Source organism: Palaemon carinicauda, chromosome 26, assembly GCF_036898095.1.
Source record: "Palaemon carinicauda isolate YSFRI2023 chromosome 26, ASM3689809v2, whole genome shotgun sequence".
In the NCBI taxonomy this organism is placed as follows: Eukaryota; Metazoa; Arthropoda; class Malacostraca; order Decapoda; family Palaemonidae; genus Palaemon; species Palaemon carinicauda.
Window position 1 is genome coordinate 62818810 of NC_090750.1, and position 20512 is coordinate 62839321.

Genomic DNA, 20512 nt, shown 5'->3' on the forward strand with positions numbered 1-20512 from the left:
AGTGCTTGTTTTCTGTTGCCATATTGTGAGCACTTTCACTTTGGGAGGGAATTGTTTGTTGCAGCCCTACTTGCTCTATACAGGAGCGATTATACAGTATTTTACTGATATGCCCCTGAATGTGAGCTTTGTTTAGTCCAGTGTATTGTAGGCCCAATGCTGGTGTCAGTATTTTCAGTTAGAAACGAGAAGTAGGAAAGATCATTTTCACTTTTCCTCTACCTACTTCTTTCCCTCCCTTTTAGACAAGCCTAGTCTAGACATATATTGGCAAGTGCATTCCCCAGATGTGCATGCACATTTTGCACAGTAGAGGAAATACTACCTCACGCAGGAGGCTTCTCTTTCGTCGTTACCTCCATGACCCTGCAGTGTCCATATTAACCCTGGTTGTCACTGCAGACTGCCTACCCACACAGAACATCTCACTTTCTAGTATTGAGAGGACACCCATGGCAACTCATCGGGCCGCCTTCTGGATTGATCACTGGTCAGGCACAGATGGCTATTTAGTTGACACCGAGGACTTGTTCGAGTCGTCGACCCTGGCAAGTCACAAGAATGCTCTCAAAGACATCGTTTGAACTGCAGCAAGAGTCATTGAGTTCTTGAGACCCGCCAAGCGGCCAACCAGTGGGCAAACTTGGTCCTGAAGAGGCATGATGCCGTTGCTTCAAAATTCCATCGCCAAATCGGCAGAAGAGAGATTTTAAACCTGAGAAATGCCTCTTTCAAAGGTCCTGCTCTGTTCTCGCTGGAGGGATCGCTTTTATACCTCTTTATCCGGGCAAGCTAGATTGTCAACCCCGGCTAGGCAGGCACAGAGGCCAACCCATAGAAGTAACTTGCACCCCTTTCCATCCATTTTAAAGTGGGAACAATGTAAAATAACATATACAGTAGCTAGGAAAAATACAAATTACTTTAATTTTTTTTTATTACTGAAATTGTTAAACTGCTTACTCAGCCACATAATTGTCTCTAATCTGATATTTCAGATTTGTGCAACTCCTTACCCAATGTAGGGCTTCAATAACAAGCATCTTTCAACCTCCAGACAGAAGTTGTATGTATGAAAAAGATGTAGGGTATTATTTAGATGTAAAAACTGTCCTGTCATGATGCATTTTAAATTATGGCAATAAAAGAGAAGACTGTGTAAGTCCAGTGTAGCTAGACTGCACTGAGAACTATCTGGCCAGTCTGTGGTCCTGTTGGCCCAGAACGTTGACCCATTTATGGGTAGATGAATTAGGGGTCCTTAAGTGGTAATTGGGTTGAGGTGTTCTCTCCAAACTAGGTTTGTGATCATGTTCTTCACTGATAACAGTTTCTGTGAATAACAGTATGACGGATGCAAAAGCTTTATTGTACAGTCATACCAAAAAGAAGGATGTTGTTCAGATGGCGCTCGCGTCGTGGCGTGGGTGGTGTGGCGCTGGGGGTTGGCTAGGGCCTTTGTATCGGCCCATCCCTTTGACGAAGGAATTAACTAAATGGAAGACAACCTGTGAATAGTGGATTTCACGCGCCTTTGCTTTATACACGACACCCAAAAGGTGCTCGCCCGAGGGATGTAACCTCAGCATTCCATGCTTTTATCTTTCTCTGGTATACTGTAATTGGAAGGTTTTATCAGAAAAGGTATATAAGGAGGACTCTTTTCACCGGGCGCCACAGGTCTCTCCCCAGAAATAGATTTTTCCTTCGTCAAAATCCCTTTTTTGTTGTTGAAGCAAGATTATACTGTTTATCTTGTGTAAATCGATGTACTGTTTGTGTTCAAGGAATTAGACTGATTTTATCACTGAATTGACTTCTAATTTTAAAGTGTATTCAAAACATTGTCATATTTCTGAAACAGTTGGTCAGTATAAACCTTAACATATGAATAGATTATGGAAAAGGTTGTCATGGTAGTTATAGGTGTTTTTTATATTTTAATGCTATCTTTTTCTTACCATAAGTTTACCCTGATCCTCAAGTATTTACCAACAGCAATGTCATCATTCTATCGCCAGGGATCGGCGAAGGACATTAGCCCTTCGGGCAGAAGTCCAGGCTATGCTGGAGAAGGATGCTATCCAAGAGGTCGATGATGGCTCCCCAGGCTTCTTCTTCTTCAGTCAACTCTTTCTTGTTGGAAAAGCATTTGAAGGCTGGAGATCAATCATAGACCTGTCAGCCCTGAACTAGTTTGTGCTATAAGCGATGTTCAAGATGGAGACTGCAGCCCTGGTTAGGCAAGCAATCAGGCCCTCTGCACTTCATGATGACGATTGACTTAGAAGAAGAATACTTCTAGATTCTAATACATGTGGCCTCTAAGAACCTCAGCTTTGTTGTAGCCAGCAAAGTGTACCAGTTCAAGGTAATTTGCTTTGGGCTCTCAACAGTGCCACAAGTCTTTGCTGGAGTCTTTATGCTAATGTCAGTATGGGCACAAGTCAACGAAGTTCATCTCTTACGATACCTAGACAATTGGCTAATTTTGGCAGACTCGGAGGAAGCCCTTCTCCTTCTCTGAGATAGACTCCTTTCATTTTGTCGCAATCTAGGGATTGTGGTGAATCGGAAGAAGTCTGTGCTAGTGCCAATGCAAAGACTTGCTAACCTCGGAATGTACATTGACACGGTCTTCGGAAAGACCTTCCCATCTCAGGGCAGGGTAGCATGCCTGAGGGAAGTAGCACTCCCCTTCCTTCAATAGCCCCAACTGCCAGCACAACAGGGAACAAGGGCAGAAACTACTGGGAAATTTAGTTTCCTTGGAATGTCTCGTGCCAAATGGTCATCTTCATCTATGGTTGCTTGAGTAGAAGTTGAAAGGACTCTGGTCTCTACATCTCGACCATCCTCTTGCATTGATGCCAATACAGGAAGAGTCCAAGAGAGACCTAGAATGGTAACTGGATGAGACAAACTTTCTAGGGGGCTCTTCTCTTTTGACGCCTCCTCAACAGTTTGTGTTGCTCACAAACACGTCAAGGGGAGGTTGGGGAATACACCTCTATCAGCATATGGCATCAGAACAGTGGTCCGAACAAGACCACCTATGCCATAGAAATGTGTTGGAACTGCAAGCAACCTTGCTGGCACTAAAATTTTTCCCACCTTTTAACCGATCACTCAGTGGTATTGATGAGCGACAACACCACTGTGGTGGTATACGTAAACAGGCAAGGAGGTACCTTGTCACTGCAGCTTTGCCAGCTTGCAATAGAGATCCTCTAGTGGGCAGAGCTCAACTTGATTACTCTCACAGCTTGATTAATTCCTGGTAGGAAGAAGATTGTAGCAGACAAACTGAGCAGGTGGATGCAAGTGGTTTACTCCAAATGGTCTTTGAATCTTCCGATAGCATCCAAGATCCTGATTTTGTGGGGTTTACCAACAATTGACTTTTTTGCGACCCGATTAAACCACGCGCTGCCAGTTTATTGCTTTCTGGTACCAGATTTGAGAGCAGTGTTTGAGGAGGCATTCCAGCATCCACGGGACAGCCTAGATGCTTATGCTTTTCCGCCATTCTGCCTGATAAGGGGTACTGTACTCTAAATCGAGTTTGAGCCATTCTCAATCTCAATATGACTTATGCCCCCGAAATGCCCCCCAAGAACAATTGTACCTGTACCTTCAACTTCTGCTGGTGGAGACTCCGTGGGAATTGCCAACCCTTCCTTACCTGTTGTGCCAACCACACATAAAGATATTATACAGCACAGTGGAATCCCTTTGGCTTCACACGCAGAGGTTATCCAGCATCTCCTCTCAGAGAAACGCTTTTCGTGCAAAGTTGCCTTTTGTTTGTGTTTTCTCTTTATTAGTGTGTGTGTGTGTTGACTTCTGCCGACTATGCGTACCTACCCTGGACGCGGAAGGCCGGCCCTGTGGTGCCTTCATCTCGGCCGTGAACACTGATCGTCACACCCTTTGACCCGCCTGCAGAGGTCAACGGTGTGATAGGGAAAACAAGGATAGTGAGTGTCAGGTGTAGTCTGCCTCCCAGTGGGAAATGTTTGGGTGCCAGCGAAAGAAGAGAGGTTAAAGTAGGATATTTCTCCATCAAAGATTTCTTCGAAATGGAAAATACCCAAGGCTTCTTCTTCCGCTTCCCGACCTTCCTCCGAAGCTCCTACTCAATCAGGTTCTTCCGAGAGACCATCGAGTAGTAGCGTAGGCCCTTTAATAGTTGGTCAACTCCGGTCCTCGAGAGATGGTGTTGCTTCCCCTAGCGAAGCAGCCCCACCTCTCCTCCCGAGTAAGGCCTTGTGTCTTTCTCCTTTTTTAAAGGTGTGGTCGTCCTTGGGGCTTCCAGGTACGCCCTCCAAGGACTCCTTGCTGCAGCTCACCCTCCGTGGTGCTAGTGTGCAGTCTTCATCGACTTCGGAGGTCGATCCTCTGTTATAAGTCGATGTAGAGGTGTATGAGGCATTTTCTACTGCTGCTGCCAACACCCCTGCCTCTTCAGATTCTTCAGCTGTTGCTGCCGACTGCGCTTCCCCTGTTCCTGATCATCCTTCAAGGGGGAAGCAGTCTTTCGTCTGTCTCGCTTGCAAGTGTTTCTCCTCGGAGTAGAAGTTCACTCATAGAGACTCCTCTGCAGAGGACTGCTGCTTCTAAGGGTCAGCTTGCTAATTCACCGGCCCCCAGAGGGCGTCATTGATCTCGCAGAGCTTGCCCTCTGCTTCGCCTTAGAGGTCGCCCTTCGCCATCGGTGAAAAGGAGCTTCTTCGGCTCTTCAGCCTTGTCTTCGCAGCCTTCCCCCGCAGAAGAGCTTCCTCTTCCATCGTCTACTGGCCCTCGACCTTCGTCCGTTCTTGGACCTTCTCCTGACGACGCATCCGCTAGTCCTCTGACTTTGTTCTTGTACTCTTCTGTGGATCACTCGCGATCCCCCACTGAGGATGTTCGCCCATCCAAAGGGCACATCCCTGTTCCTGTATCGCGCCAACCTTCTGACCTGCCTTCTCCATTACTGTCTCGTGATGTTTTTAAACATCACTCGCCCTCGAGAACGCGCCTTCCTTCACAGCGTTCCAGACCCTTCGGCTGGGTGCCAGTACTCGCCAACGCGCCAGGGCTCATCAGTGCACCAGCACTCACCAACATCTCGTCAGCACTCTCTATGCATCAACAGTCTCCAGCGCATCAGCGCTCTCCTGCGCTTGAGCGCTCTCCAATGCCCCATTGATCTCTTGATCGCCATTGCTCTCCAGCACGTTCTCGTTGTTCAAAGCACCACCATTTGCCGGCTCGGCAGAGCTCGCCAGCTTATCTACGATCGCCAGCGCACCTGTGCTAACCAGGGCTACAGCACTCACCTGCACTCCAGTGTTCTCCTGCATGTCTGCGCTCTCCTGCACGTATGCGCTCTCCCACGCATCAGCGCTCCTCGGATCAGCGTTCTTCAGCTCGCAAATCCTATCCTGTGCATCAGCACTCTTCAGCCCGCAAACGCTCTCCTGCACACCAGCGCTCTCCTGTGCTCCACCGCTCTTCAGCTCGTCAGAGCACGCCAGCTCGTCAGCGCTCTCCAGCTTCCCAGCGCTCGCCTGCCTGCGCCCGCCTGCGCACCACCGCTCTCCGGTTCGCCAGCACTCGCCTGCGCTCCCGCGCTCACCTGTACACCAGAATTTGCCAGTTTGCCAGCACTCTCATGTACAATACTTTCTTGCGCGCCAGCGCTCTCCTGCACACAAGTACTTTCCAGCTTGCAAGCACTTGTCAACGCACCAGCACTCGCCAACACATCAGCACTCTTCTGCGCACTTGCGCAAGAGTAAAAAATAACAAAAAGGCAAACTTTCTGTCATGTCACCATTGCCCCATTCCCCTCCCCGCAAACGCATTACAGCGGGCCCGCTGGGAAAAGGAGGAAGAGGCTTCATAGAAGGGTTCAAGATTCCATAGATTCCATCTTCGAAGGCGGACCCACCGCATCAACCATCGGTCGAGACTCCTCACAGGGATACCTTGATCCCTTTCTCTTCAGGAGCTCTCTCTGATAGTGCCTCTGTCAGCAGACAGCCTTGGTTCAGTGCCATGGTCAAAGCAGTTGTGCAAGTCTTTGGGTGTGCTTTATCATCTCACTCTTCGGAGACCTCACAACATCCGACGGCTCCAGCAGATCTCCTGCAAAGAACCTTGGCTGCTTCTCCTTTGAAGAGAAAAAGAGGAGTCTCAGACGCGGTAACATCGCTTAGGGTGAAACAGATTCTTGTTAGGCCTTCGAGGCCTGTCCTTCCTGACTCGCCCTCCGGACGCTTCCTGCCTCACCTCTGCCGAGGGAGTCTCTCAAGGTTCGAATTTCCTCTCTTCCACCTTCAGAGGAAAATTCTCCTAGCACAGAGAGTTTTCCACCACCAGCGAAAGTCAGGAAGGATAACTCCATCCGGCCTTTGATGCTGGAGTCCTATCTCCTCCCCTGGAAGGAATCTGAGGACTCTAAGACACTTCCAAAGTCCTCTTCAAGGACCCCCAGGCCTCCAGGAACTACCAGTCACTCTAGGAATATTCATGATGCACCCTGAGAGGAGCTCTCAGGAGTGAAAGAAGGAGACTTCACTGCCAGTCCCAATTCAGAGGGGGAGCAGAAAGAGTCAGAACATGCCTTCTGGCAAGTCCTGACTCTCATCAGGGTACTTAATGGGTTCACCGACCCGGGGATACCCCCACGACAGAGCAAAGGCACGGTCTTAGATCATGTCTTTGGCACTCAGAAGCTCTCTAAAATCAGTGCAGCATTGCCCTGGTCTTAAGGGCTAAAGAGTACCCGGGCTAAGATCGCAAGACCCTTTCTCAGATGAGAAGAACTTCCAGCCCAGACGTGGCTACGTCTTCTCGGACACATTTCATCTCTGGCCCATCTAGTTCCCAACGGTCACCCCAAGATTCGATCTCTCCAGTGGCGACTCAAGTCCCAGTGGAATCAGGCTTTCGACTTCCTGGACATCCAGGTCCCCCTGGGATCAGCGGAACAGATGGACCTCGAATGGTGGGTGTCAGACGAGAATCTACGAAAGGAATTTAATGCTGTTCTCAGAAAGTTAAAAAAAAAGGATGGGGAGCTCACGTGCTGCACCACACGATCTCAGGCCTCTAGTCAAAGTCAGAAGACTACCTCCACATAAATCTCTTAAAGATGAAGGCCGTCTTTCTGGCCCTTCAACGGAATGGACATTTCTTCATTGCTAGAACTTACTATACTCATATGGAGTTACGAACTTACCTGTCCTCGGTCTGTAGTGAGACTTCTCCCATGGAACATGGTTCGAGTTCTCAGGTCTCTAAAGAGACCTCCCTATGAACCATTACGCGAGGCAACAGATCGCCACCTCACTTGGAAGACAGTGTTCCTACTAGCTTTGTCTTCAGCGAAGTGATTCAGCAAACTTTATGGTCTCTCATACGACATCACCCATTCAAGGTGATGGGGAGAGGTAACATTCAGCTTCGTCCCTGAGTTTGTAGCCAAGACTCAGAATCCAGGAGTGGCAGATCCCCGATTCGACTCCTTCCGGATTTCGAGTCTCTGCTGTCTAACTGATGACCCTGATCATCTCTTACTCTGCCCAGTGAGTTTGAGGCTGTATCTCAAGAGAGCAGTTGTAGCTCGTCCCCATATGCCTGCACTTTTTGTCAGCACAGGAAGGAACAAGAGGAGAGTCACTAAAAGCACCATCTCTGCTTGGATTCACAAGGTTATAGACCATGCCCTGAATCCGGACCCTCCTCCTTCACGTTGCCCCAGAGCTCACGATGTCAGGGGCATTCAAGAGAAACTTCTCAGTGACCCAGGTTCTACAGGCTGGGGTGTGGAAACGTCAGAATGTGTTCACAGCCCACTACCTACAAGACGTGACCTACAGGAGGCTCGATACATTCTCTATCGGCCCTGTGGTGGCTGCACAACAGCTGGTATAATACCTCAAGCTCCTTAATGGACAAGCAGCAGAAGGTTGAGTGCATTGTTAGCTGGTTTTAGTCTGAATGAATGAAAAGGTTTGACTGGCTCCTATTCTTTTCTTCATCCTCCCCTTTCTTGGGGAAAGCAGCATCCTGGGTTCTCTACATAAGCTGACCACAAACCACTGCAGGTTAACCATGCTTCCTTTTGTATCTAGTATTAAGCTAATACTGTTGCGTCCCCATACCCTGGCAAGGTGGTATTGGGAAAGTCTTGGTTACAATAGTTTTTCCTACAAAGACACGGAATAACTTTTACCCGGACAGTCACACTTCTAAATATCTCAACACACAGCTTGTGTAGGCCGCGGACCTTGCTACGAGGTTCAGGAACTCCTTATTTTTGGTATAAACGTATTTAAAATAAGGAGCCCCCTAGTAAAGCCAAAAAGCCAGATTGGCAGGGATGTCCACCTCACTAATGGGTGAGTCACTCCTAATAAATAGCATAGGTTTGTATTCCAGTTACGGAACAAAGGAAAAATTCATAGATAATTTGTATTTTTCCTAACGATACAAACCTTTGCCTATTTATACAAACTTACCCGCCAGCCCTATCCCCCTTGAAGTCCTACCTTCAAGCAAAGTGAGCTAAATCACCGGTGTGTGAGCGGGAGTGGTAGCAAGCTACCTCCCCTACCCCACTAACTAGCGGAATGGGTAGTTAATCCTCGTCCTTTCAGCTTAGCTGAAAGTAATACCCCTAATAAATAGCCAAAGGTTTGCATCTTTAGGAAAAGTACAAATTATCTACGAATTTGTCATATTGCAGAATACTAATTTCCCAGAGTAAAAGCAGTACAGTACAATAGCCATAAAATATCTCATGCTTCACCATTTGTATATTTTTAAAATCTAAGCTATGAATCCAATTAAAATTTTGTTGAGTGCTATTATCCCTTTCGCCCCCAAAAGGACGTACCGGTACGTTCTTGCAAAACACTCTTATTTACATGTTTTTGCATGTTTTTAATAACCTTTTGAGAAACTTCAGGCATTTTCCAAAAGAATAAGACCAACCTGACCTCTCTATGACAAAAATTAAGGCTGTTAGAGCAATTTAAATAAATGTATAGCAAAATGTGCTCGAAATTTAACCTTACCTTGGGGGTAAAAGGGTTATGTCATCTTTCCAGATTTACAGTTTAAAATTTCTTTTTATTCCTCTTCAGATTTATAATCTTTATGAACATTAATTTATTACTTTTTGTGTTTATTATTCCAATTTAATATTCTATTATCTTTCCAGTTTAAGCCTGTGTTTCTTGGTCATAGTCTAAGGCCCTGTCCGCGAGCCACAAATAGCCAAAAATGTATACGTGTGGGTGGTAAGCACAACGATTTACATGATGTTGGTCGTGATACTTACCACCATACTTTTTTTGAAATGCTCGGTAATTGGTCATTTGGAGATTATTTCAAGGTAATGGTAAAGATATTATTTCGTACGTGCATACCTCTATTTATTTCCTCTTCACAGGTTTTCCTCTATTGTACATGTTATTTTCATTCAAATAAAATAATTTATTGGCATTACTTACCCATATAAATGAGTATATTCATTTATGTCATATGAAATTGGAGTATATAAGATAAAAAAATGTATTGTAAGGTATAAAGATTGTTGATATAACTCTTCCCACTTTTGTGTATACAAAATCATACTCAAGATGTGAAATTTTATTCATATTCTACTCTATAATTTTGATTACAGAAAGATGCTTGTACAATGGCATGGACACTCTTAACAGAAGTGTATAAGTTACCACCTGACCGTCTTTATGTTACATATTTTGGTGGAGATCCTGCATTGAGTCTTGGCCCGGATCTGGAAGTATTGGATATCTGGAAATCAATTGGGTAAAGGACTACAAATCTCTCTCTGAGTATTTTTATATTTCAATGAGTGATACTTTAGTATACACCTTGTTTTTAGACCATATTACTTAGATATTAAGAGCCTAAGGCATCATAATGTCTAAAAATGAATATAAGAAAAGAAATTACAGGTATCCCATATCATTCATAAGCTAAATATTTGCTAAGTTTGTCATTTGTTAGGAAATCTGGGAACATGTAAAGTACCTTTACTTTACTGTCCTAGTTTTAACCATTTTTATAACTTTTGCACTGGTTATAATGTTTCTAAAGATACAAGATTCAAAAGGGGTTTTCTTTGGTTATTTAAAAAAGTAGATGATCTAGCAAAGTTATAAAGGGACTTTTTCAATATTAATCTTACCCGATGATCATGTAGCTGCAACTCTGTTGCTCGACAGAAAAAACCTACGGTCGGGATACGCCAGCGATCGCTATACAGGTGGGGGTGTACAACAGCGCCATCTGTCGAGTAGGTACTCAGGTACTTCTTGTCAACAAGAACCAATTTTTCCTCTGTCGGCACGACCTACTAAATACGCCGTCCCTAACTGGATTTGTTTTCACAACGATTTGGTGAAGTACACTATTCCAGTTTTGAGCTTTCGCTATGCAGGGGTTTTATCTTCATTTCAAAACTTGAATTCGTTTTTGATAGATTTAATTATGGTGACGAAGAGAGTATGGACTCTCTTTCACTTTTAAATGGCCGACCCTTCCCTTAGACGGAAGTGTGTTTAGGTTTTTGGTAATTTTGCTTAACAAGTTATAGATCTATTTATTTTATATCTCTCCGCCTTGATAGGCCTCTTCGATTAACTTTCCATTTATTATAAACTTATAAAAAATTAATTTTTATGTTTGTTTATATGCGACCTTTCCTAATAGTAGGCGGTCCTTACTTGGAACCGAAGTTAATTAACATTGAGCCCGTCATATCGTATTTAACCTTTTAAGAATTTAATACTTTTTAATGTTTTATGAAAGAATTTCTTTGATAGTCTCGTACTGTTTTCAAAGATGAACTAACGTTTAGTTTTTAGTCTCCGCAGTTGTTGACGTTCAGAACGTTCAACTTGCGCTCTATCGTTACGATAGAGAGAGAGTATTTCACGGTTTCACGTTGCAGTAAGAGTAAACCGATTCTAGCGTTTCGTTCATTCTTTCTTAGCTTAAATGGTTTAAATTCTAAATAAAGGAACTTTTTATTTGGGAAACCTTTCAGTTTTTTCCTTTTAGCAATAACATGTTTTAACGATATATAATTGGGCTCTTCTCTCAGGTGCTAAGTCAAGAGAGAAGAGAGAGAGAGATAGAGACGGAGGGAGAGAGAGGAGAATAAACGTTTCGTTCAAGCGGGTAACGTTGTTCTCGTTTTTTACTCTTCTCCCTAGTCGCTGTAGAGGAATAAGGTAAAACGTTTCTAGAGTTTTATTCTTGTTCCCAGGCTTTAGGCGGTGAGAGATTGTAAACGTAGTTTATTTGATCTAGTGTTTAGTCTCTTTTCCAGCCACTGAATTCGTTTTTTACTCTTCTCCCTAGTCGCTGTAGGGGAAGAAGGTAAAACGTTTCTAGAGCTTTATTCTTGTTCCCAGGCTTTATGCGGTGAGAGATTGTAAACGTAGTTTATTTGATCTAGTGTTTAGTCTCTTTTCCAGCCACTGAATTCTTTATCTTTATTTATGTTTTTCTGTTGCATTGTAAACTGTTTTCGCAATTACTACCTTTTAATGAAGGATAGGATTGCGTGTTTCAGGTAGAAATCAGTTAAAGTTTCGATTTCAGTGAAATAAGTGCAAACAGAAAATCAAAAGTGATAAAGTGATATGCGCAAAGTGTTACAGTGTTGCGTCCGAGGGTTCGTCTGTTCGTGCCAGTTGTTCACCTAGTCCGATACCTCTTACAAGCTCCCAAGCCCAGGGGAGAAGTAATGTCGTACGACTTATGGGTTCCACAGGCCTTGATCGACGAACAGACGTTTTTCCCTCCGTGGTTTCGGGCGTATCTACACACGTTGCCGACGTGATCGCCCCACCCACACAAAGACGAGAGAGCCCATTTATTCCTCGTCTGCGGAAGAGGTTTCTCGTAGAAACCATGGACCAAATCTTGCAGCTTTTAAGTGCAAGTCGGTCCCTTCCGCGCAAGTCCAACGGCCTAGGTGTAGCCACTGGGTCAGTTCGGACTCGCTGCAGTCATCCGACGACTGCACACCTCCCAAGAGAGGCAAGGTGGTACCGCAACAGGCAGTAACTCCGTCTGTTGCCGCACCAGCTGTTTTTGACCCTCAGTCACAACGGACAGTAGCTCCGTTTGTTGCCGTTTTTTGTAGACCCTAAGTGGTCTTTACTGCAGTCTATGCAGACTCAGTTAGCTGCGGTTATGCAGGAGTTTCGTGCGGAGAAGGTTTACACTGCTCTCGTTAGCCTACAACCTACCACGGTTGTGCGCCCAGCTCACGCTGAGGCTGCCTGCTCCCACACTCCGGCTGCGGAGAGCTCCACCTCCGATGCGCAGTCGACCCTGCCAGAGGCATGTTAACGTTAGCCGACATGCGGCTCCCTCCGTTAACATGCGTGAGCTACCGCATCAGCAGTGGGAAGGTGGAGTCAAGCTGCCGTGTTTTGACGCGATGCGTTAGTTTCCGCAACCCACGGCAGTCCCCACCACGCACCACCACTCCGCTTTGGTTGTTGTCTGCTCCCACACTCCGACTGCGGAGAAGGTTGACGATGCACCCGTTTGCCTACAACCTGCCATGGTTGTGCGCCCAGCATGGCTGCCTGCTCCCACACTCTTGTTGTGAGAGCTCCTCCACCCATGCGCAGTCTACCCTGCCAGACGCATGCTTACTCCCACAGACACACGGAGCACTCCGTTGCCGTGCGTGAGCTACCACAAGCTGCCGTTGTTTGACACGGTGTGTCAGCCTCCGCAACACACTGTGGTTACCGCCACTCGCCCGCAGCAGACTAGTCAGTCAGGAGTTGAGGCTTCCCCACACAGCTTTGGTTGTTGCCAGCTCACAGACTGTCAAGCACTGCTACTAATGCACCAGTGCTGTATGTCATCACGCACCTGTTGTGGTTGACAGTTCTGTTTTTGACAGTTCACAGACTGTCAAGCAGTTACATAACGTTGCCTTCTGGTCTGCTGCTTAGGCACCAGTGAGACCCTCACTGAGATAACCTAGCTTTTCTCGGACATGGTTCCTGTAGATGAGAAAGTGCTGTTCTCCCTCCTTCTGATATTCCTTTGAGGACTCTGTCATTTGGAGAGGAGCCTTAAGCTGCTTAGCCTCCTATGGACTTTAATTTAAGCATAACAAGGCTTCCAGGGATGGTAAATGGTTCCGCTTCGGTCGCTAACCCCGTCTGTTGCCACACCTGCTCCCATAGACCCTAATGGGCTTTGTTGCAAGACATGCAGTCCAAGCTTGTGTCCTTGATAGAGGATTTTTTACGGAGAAGAACCTCCTAGCCAACAACCTTCCTACCGGTTGGTTGTACGCCCTGTTGACGCTGAGGTATCCTACTCACGTCCGCCAGTTGAGGTGGTTCCTCCACCGGTGCGACCCAGTGTGGGTTGCCAGTCGCACGTTGACGTTAAGCGACTCTCGGAAGTGGTTGTGGACGGTCAGTGTGTCACTAGGAAGACGTTCAACAACCAGCAGAGGTGACTTGTTGTGACGCAGTGCGGCAACCTCAGCAACCCGGTAGGGGGTTGACTGCACAACCCAGACAGTCTAGACAGTTTCGGGTTGACACTGTTCTTCCTCGCGTCCCCATGGTTGACAGTTCACAGACTGTGCAGCAGTACCATGATCTTGTGTCCGGCTCCGTCACGCATCCACCAGGGCGACCGGATTCAGCGAGTCAGACGTTGCCCACTCCGTTGCCGTTTCCTCATCAGTTTCGGATGAGGAACCCTCTGATGAGGACATTGCTGAACAAGACGATCAACCCCCAGCCCTGTTATCCATCCAGAAGATGCTGAAGAAGGAACACTGCCCTGTCAGGCTGTGGATGAGTCTGGTTAGGACACTGTCATCCGTGGTTCAATTTGTGTCACTTGGAAGACTACACCTCCGTCCTCTTCTGTATCATCTAGCTTTTCACTGGAAAAGGACAAGACGCTAGAAGCGGTCTCGATCCCGGTTTCCGGAAAGATAAAGTCTGGTCTGACTTGGTGAAAGGACTTTATCAACCTTTGAAAGGGTCTTCCCCTGACTGTTCAGACTCCCAACCACGTTCTCTTCTCGGACGCATCGGACGTAGGCTGGGGTGCGACATTAGGCGGTAGGGAATGCTCGGGATTATGGAACTCGAGTCAAAGGACAATGCATTTCAACAGCAAGAAGCTAGTGGCAGTACGTCTGTCCTGAGAAAGCTTCAGGTCTCTCCTTCAAGGCAAAGTGGTGGAGGTGAACACGGACAACACCCTGCTTTGTCGTACATCTCCAAGCAAGGAGGGACCTACTCTGTGATATGGTACGAGTTCGCAAGAGACCTCCTCTCCTGTTCAACAGGTCTAGACTTTTCACTAGTAACGAGGTTCATCCAAGGCAACTTGAATGTCATAGCAGATTGTCTCAGTAGGAAGGGACTAATAATTCCAACATATTGGACCCTCCACAAGGATGTATGCAAGAGACTTTGGGCCACCTGGGGCCAGCCAACCATAGATCTCTTCGCAACCTCGATGACCAAGAGGCTCCCAATACTTTGCTCACCTATCCCGGACCCAGCAGTAGTTCATATAGATGCCTTTCTTCTAGATTGGTCACATCTAGATCTATATGCATTCCCTCCGTTCTAGATTGCCAACAAGGTACTGCAGAAGTTCGCCTCTCAAGAAGGGACAAAGTTGACGCTAGTTGCTTCCCTCTGGCCCGCGAGAGAATAACTCACCGAGGTACTTCGATGGCTAGTAGACGTTCCCAGAACACTTCCCCTAAGGGTGGACCTGCTACGTCTGCCACGCGTAAAGAAGGTACTCCAAGGCCTCCACGCTCTTCGTCTGACTGCCTTCAGACTATCGAAAGACTCTCGAGAACTAGAGGTTTTTCGAAGGAGGCAACCAGAGCGATTGCTAGAGCAAGGAGAACATCCACCCTTAGAGTCTACCAATCGAAGTGGGAAATCTTCCGAAACTGGTGCAAGTCAGTATCCGTGTCCTCGACCAGTACCTCTGTAACTCAAATAGCTGACTTCCTCTTATATCTGAGGAAAGAACGATCTCTTTCAGCTCCCACTATCAAGGGTTACAGAAGCATGTTGGCATCAGTCTTCCGTCACAGAGGCTTAGATCTTTCCAGCAATAAAGATCTACAGGACCTCCTTAAGTCTTTTGAGACCACGAAGGAGCGTCGTTTGGTTACACCTGGTTGGAATTTAGACGTGGTTCTAAGATTCCTTATGTCAGACAGGTTCGAACCACTTCAATCAGCCTCCCTGAAAGATCTCACCTTTAAGACTCTTTTCCTGATATGCTTAACCACAGCTAAAAGAGTCAGTGAGATTCATGCCTTCAGCAGGAACATCGGATTCTCATCCGAAACGGCTACATGTTCTACAACTTGGTTTTCTAGCCAAACACGAGCTGCCTTCTCGGCCTTGACCAATATCGTTCGATATTCCAAACTTATCGTATGGTTGGAAATGAACTAGAAAGAGTATTATGTCCTGTAAGAGCTCTTAAGTTCTATTTTTAAAAACCTTTAAGAGGCCCGTCTGAAGCTTTATGGTGTTCAGTTAAGAATCCATCTTTGCCTATGTCAGAGAATTCTTTACCCTACTTTATCAGACTGTTAATACGAGAAGCTCATTCCCTTCTGAATGAGGAAAACCAAGCTTGGCTGAAGGTAAGGACACACGAAGTTAGAGCTGTCACAACTTCCGTGGCCTTTGAACAAAATAGATCTCTGCAAAGTATATTCGACGCAACCTATTGGAAAAGCAAATCAGTGTTCGCGTCTTTTATCTTAAGAATGTCCAGTCTCTTTACGAGAACTGCTACACTCTGGGACCATTCGTAGCAACGAGTGCAGTAGTGGTGGGGGCTCCACCACTACAATTCCCTAATTCCAGAACCTTTTTAATCTTTCTCTTGAAATATTTTTGGGTTGTCCGGAAGGCTAAGAAGCCTTTCGCATCCTACTTGATTTCGCGGGTGGTCAAAATCATTTCTTGAGAAGCGCCTAGATTAGAGGTTTTGATGAGGACCTTTAGTATGGGTTGCAACCCTTCATACTTCAGCTCCTAGGAGTCGCTCAGCATCCTATGAGGATCGCGAGGCTCAGTAAGGAAGACGTACTTAAAAAGGCAGAGTAATTGTTCAAGTCGTCTTCCTTACCAGGTACTTATTTATTTTATGTTTGTTATTTTGAATAACTGCTAAAATGAAATACGGGATACTTAGCTTCTTATGTTAACATGTTTGCTGGTCTCCACCCACCCCCCTGGGTGTGAATCAGCTACATGATCATCGGGTAAGATTAATATTGAAAAATGTTATTTTCCTTAGTAAAATAAATTTTTTAATATACTTATCCGATGATCATGAATTTAAGGACCCTCCCTTCCTCCCCATAGAGACCCAGTGGACCGAGGAGAAAATTGGTTCTTGTTGACAAGAAGTACCTGAGTACCTACTCGACAGATGGCGCTGTTGTACACCCCCACCTGTATAGCGATCGCTGGCGTATCCCGACCGTAGGTTTTTTCTGTCGAGCAACAGAGTTGCAGCTACATGATCATCGGGTAAGTATATTCAAAAATTTATTTTACTAAGGAAAATAACATTTTAGCATTTGTAGGTACCTTTTCCTAAACCTTTGGAATGAAAGAGCAGCTGTGCTGTACTTATAAATCCTGATGAATGAATGCCCCTTAAATGGGGAATAATCCTCTTTCCTTAGTACAAACACAGCATGCTTTGATCTGCAAGTGTTGACTTGTTCAATCTACAGTATTTACTAATATAGAAAAAAATATTCATCATCAATCTATTACTGTACTGATAATTAGGCCTTTTCTTCTGGTAAAAAAACATATCTCAGCTGCTTCAATCGCTGATCATTATCATTATTATTTTTGCAGTGTTGATTTTGTGTATTTCCCTTTTGTTAGCCTATTCAATATTTGGCTGAATCTTTTTAGAAAAGTATGTGATTTTTATCTTAGATACAGTCAGCTCATTTAGGCTTTGTGTAAATTAGCTCATTTGTTTTGCTAACTTCACTCAGGCGTCTATGTATTGAGTAAATTTCCAAGCTTACTCTTCATTATATTTTTTGTCTTGTTAGTTGCTGCTCTAGTTTGACATTTTGACTACTTTTTCCACGTGGGGATCTCGAAAGACATAAAAAGGGGGGTCGGGGACACAGGGTCGCATTGGGTAAGAGAGAGCGCCGAGATGTTATCACGGCGCGACCAGAGAACTTACTGGAGATCGAGACCTGAGCAAGGATGCTCTCTGACCTGGGGGATAGCCTCAGGGCATGTTCCACTCCACCTGAGGTTACCCCTCATAGAAAACGGGACTAGGGGTAAACTACACAAAACTCTGGTCGGTTGGGAGGAGATCCCAGATACTCCTAAGAAAGTAGTTCGAGGTAAGTATTGTTAGGAAAAATACAAATTACTTAAAATTTGTGATTTTGACTACTTTTTCAATTTTTGGTTTTGTGCTCCCGTGAACAGTCACAACCAGGTTTCATAGCAACAAATACAATGTGAGTTGGCATCCTAACTGTGATTTCTTCATATACATAATACAAACCTTCATCCTTTAGTAGGAATATGACTTCAGTGAAGCTGGAAGGGCCATTTAAATTCTAAATGAGGTAGTAGTAGTAGTAGCTGGAGGGTGGCAGGTAAGTCTCGGCCACTCACCAGGTAGTGTAACCGGAGAGTATAGACATACTTTTCAGCGTCCGCATCTGGCGGTTTTAATATTTTACTTTTTCTTTCAGATTGAATAATTGATCTTCCAGTTATGTTCAAGGGATATTATGAATAGATTAGCAGTGTTTCCTTTTAACACTAATTGTGTTACAATTTCTGTGCTATCTACTGTTATCCAATACACTTGTTTCTGTCATGTGGCATTACAGCTTCTTGCTTTCCAAGACTCATTTGCCTCCCTGTGGATTCAGAACTCTACATTTCTAGAACATATTCCAATAAGGTGCTCTCCCATTCCAAAAAAGTCAGCAGAATTTGGATCACCTTTCAACACACCAGATCCTCTAGATACCTTAGCCTCCCCGCATGCTTACCTAGCTTACTGATCTCAGTCTGTGGATGATTTCTGTTTTAGGTTACATTGACGGCATCTAAGTGCCACACTCCGGGTGGCATTCAGATTTGCTGATGCTCCTATAAATGCCCTTAGAACTACCCTTCTCCTATTATTGGCATAATAGAAGGGATTTTTTTACCAGGTAGACCTCTCTGCAATTAATTGCAGTTCTTTTCATCTTCCTTTGTTGAGGGAGCTCCACTCAGTCTCTGCTGGAAAAGGTTGTTTTGCAACCCTTAGCTAGACTTCAGACAGAAGAGCTTGGCCTTCAGAGGCCCAGCCTGGTGTGAGAGTAGCTTCAAACGGTCTTTCTGCTCCAAGAGCTCAATCCCTTAAAGGGATGTTGCTCAAGTCCTCAGGTCTCTCAAGTGGACCCTCCTGTACCCTTGAATGGCCATCAGATAGGAACTGACCCCTAGACTACTCACAAGCTTTAGCCTATGCTTTCCAATGAGCATACTGCATTAGATGTCAGATGTCATGAATCATTCTCAATGAAGGAAGACCTTGCTCTCCCTTGTTCAGAGTTTGTGTCCAAGAATCAGCAAGTAGCGCAGCACAACAACTCCAGTTTCGTGTTAACATGATGCAGAATGACTGTCTTTTGTGGACATGGTGTTGCTTGGAGAGCTCATATCCCCTTGTGGAACACCAGAGACACTTTCCTGTGCTGAAAGGGTACAGATAAGATATCCACGAACATTACTTCCCCTGAATCATGTACCTTCAGCCGTGCAAATCCAATGCGATTCTGGAAATACAGTCCCATTTCAAGCACACAAAGTCAGGTATATCATGATGATGATGATTAGTATTACCTCTGCCAACAAAGTTGGAAGGAGGTTATGCTTTACCCCCTGTTTGTGTGTTTGTTAGTGAACACCTTCCTGGCCACAATTTTAATTGTAGAGTAATGAAACTTGCAGGGATCAACTGTTATGTAAAAAGCTGTAAATGATTAAATTTTGGAAGGTCAAGGTCAAAGGTTAAGATCACAGTCAAGCAATATGTCCAATTTACGTAATCAGCCATAAGTTGTCACAGAAACTTCAAACTTGGTTAATATTTGAGTGTATGAAAATCCACGGCAATTAATACATGTCAAGGTGGAAGTCGAGTCCATGGTCAAGGTCGAGCAAAAGGTCAGTTTGTAGTCATTAATCATATAGCCACAATTTTATTCATAAAGTAATGAAACTTCCAGTGATTTTAAACTTGTGTAAAGAGCTGGAAAGGATTAAATTTTGAAAGGTAAAAGGTCGTCATAGACGAGTGAAACGTCCATATCACGTAATCAGCCATAAGTTTGGACATCCTTGTCACAGACTTAAAACTTGGTTCATATTTGAGTGTATGAAAATCCACACCAATTTATACATGTTAAGGTCAAGGTCGAGCAAAAGGACGAGAAATAAGCCACGGTGATCTGCACTCTACTGAGTGCCCCTCTAGCTATTATTATTATTTTTATTATTTTTTGGTTGTTGTTAACATAATGTGGCCATACGAGACCATTTGTTTATAAGTACTGTAATGTATTAAAGTGTGAGGATTCTAAAGCCCTTAGGGTTTGCTGTGTCCATTCGGCCCATTTGCATTACACCTGAGCAACCCACTGTTTTCTTAACAACTCATCCTTTAGAAAGAAGTACAGGGAGATATTTTTTCCTTCCTGTATTCGAGCACCCCGCTGCAACACACCTACGAGGCATTACAATGCGTAAAATCTCAAACAATCGATACGAAATCACTTTTCCAAGAAGAAAAATCTTTTTCTGGCAAACCTAGATTGTTTACATCCGCTTCTTGCCAAAGTCTCTCCATGACATCATAGGTATTTCCTGCGCACGCAGCCAAAATGAAACGGCACATTTATGGCGCGACAATAAATCGTGAAACGTATAGCAACAAAGCTCATACAAAATTACTGCAGTTGATCAAAACCAAACCCAATCACTTTGTTTCTGTTGTGGTAGCTCTTTTTAATAGAAATAAGTTGCATTCACCATGTCAGCCCACTTTAAGTTACACTGCTTGTCTCACCCACCCTGCAAGTCATAGGATAAGGTCAAAGTGAAGGCTACGCTACCTGGTACATGAGCGGGCCTACCCACCACCCACCAGCTACTATTACTACCTCGTTTAAAGTTCAGCTCTGCTGAAGTCGTACTCCTATTAAAGGTCTCAGGTTTGTATGGTTAGGAAAAATGCAAGTTGATTAAAAATTTGTGGTTTTGATAATCCAAAGTTCATACCAAGTAATCCAATGCTGATATAGAATTATTATAAGCAAGAGCCCTTGGTGGCTTACCAGAACCTGCCTAATCTAAAACTACAACAAAATTAACCAAACATTAACCTC

At 44.9% G+C, this 20512-nt stretch overlaps 1 protein-coding gene across 2 annotated transcripts in view; it reads left to right on the plus strand.

Annotated features, from left to right (window-relative positions):
* Positions 1-20512, plus strand: part of AlaRS-m (alanine--tRNA ligase, mitochondrial) — an 83863-nt gene that overhangs the window by 24819 nt on the left and 38532 nt on the right. For both annotated transcript variants that reach the window (XM_068349628.1, XM_068349627.1), the window contains exons 3-4: positions 9218-9391; positions 9683-9828. In XM_068349628.1, the coding sequence (XP_068205729.1) occupies positions 9218-9391; positions 9683-9828 (320 nt within the window). The remainder of the gene's footprint in view (positions 1-9217; positions 9392-9682; positions 9829-20512) is intronic.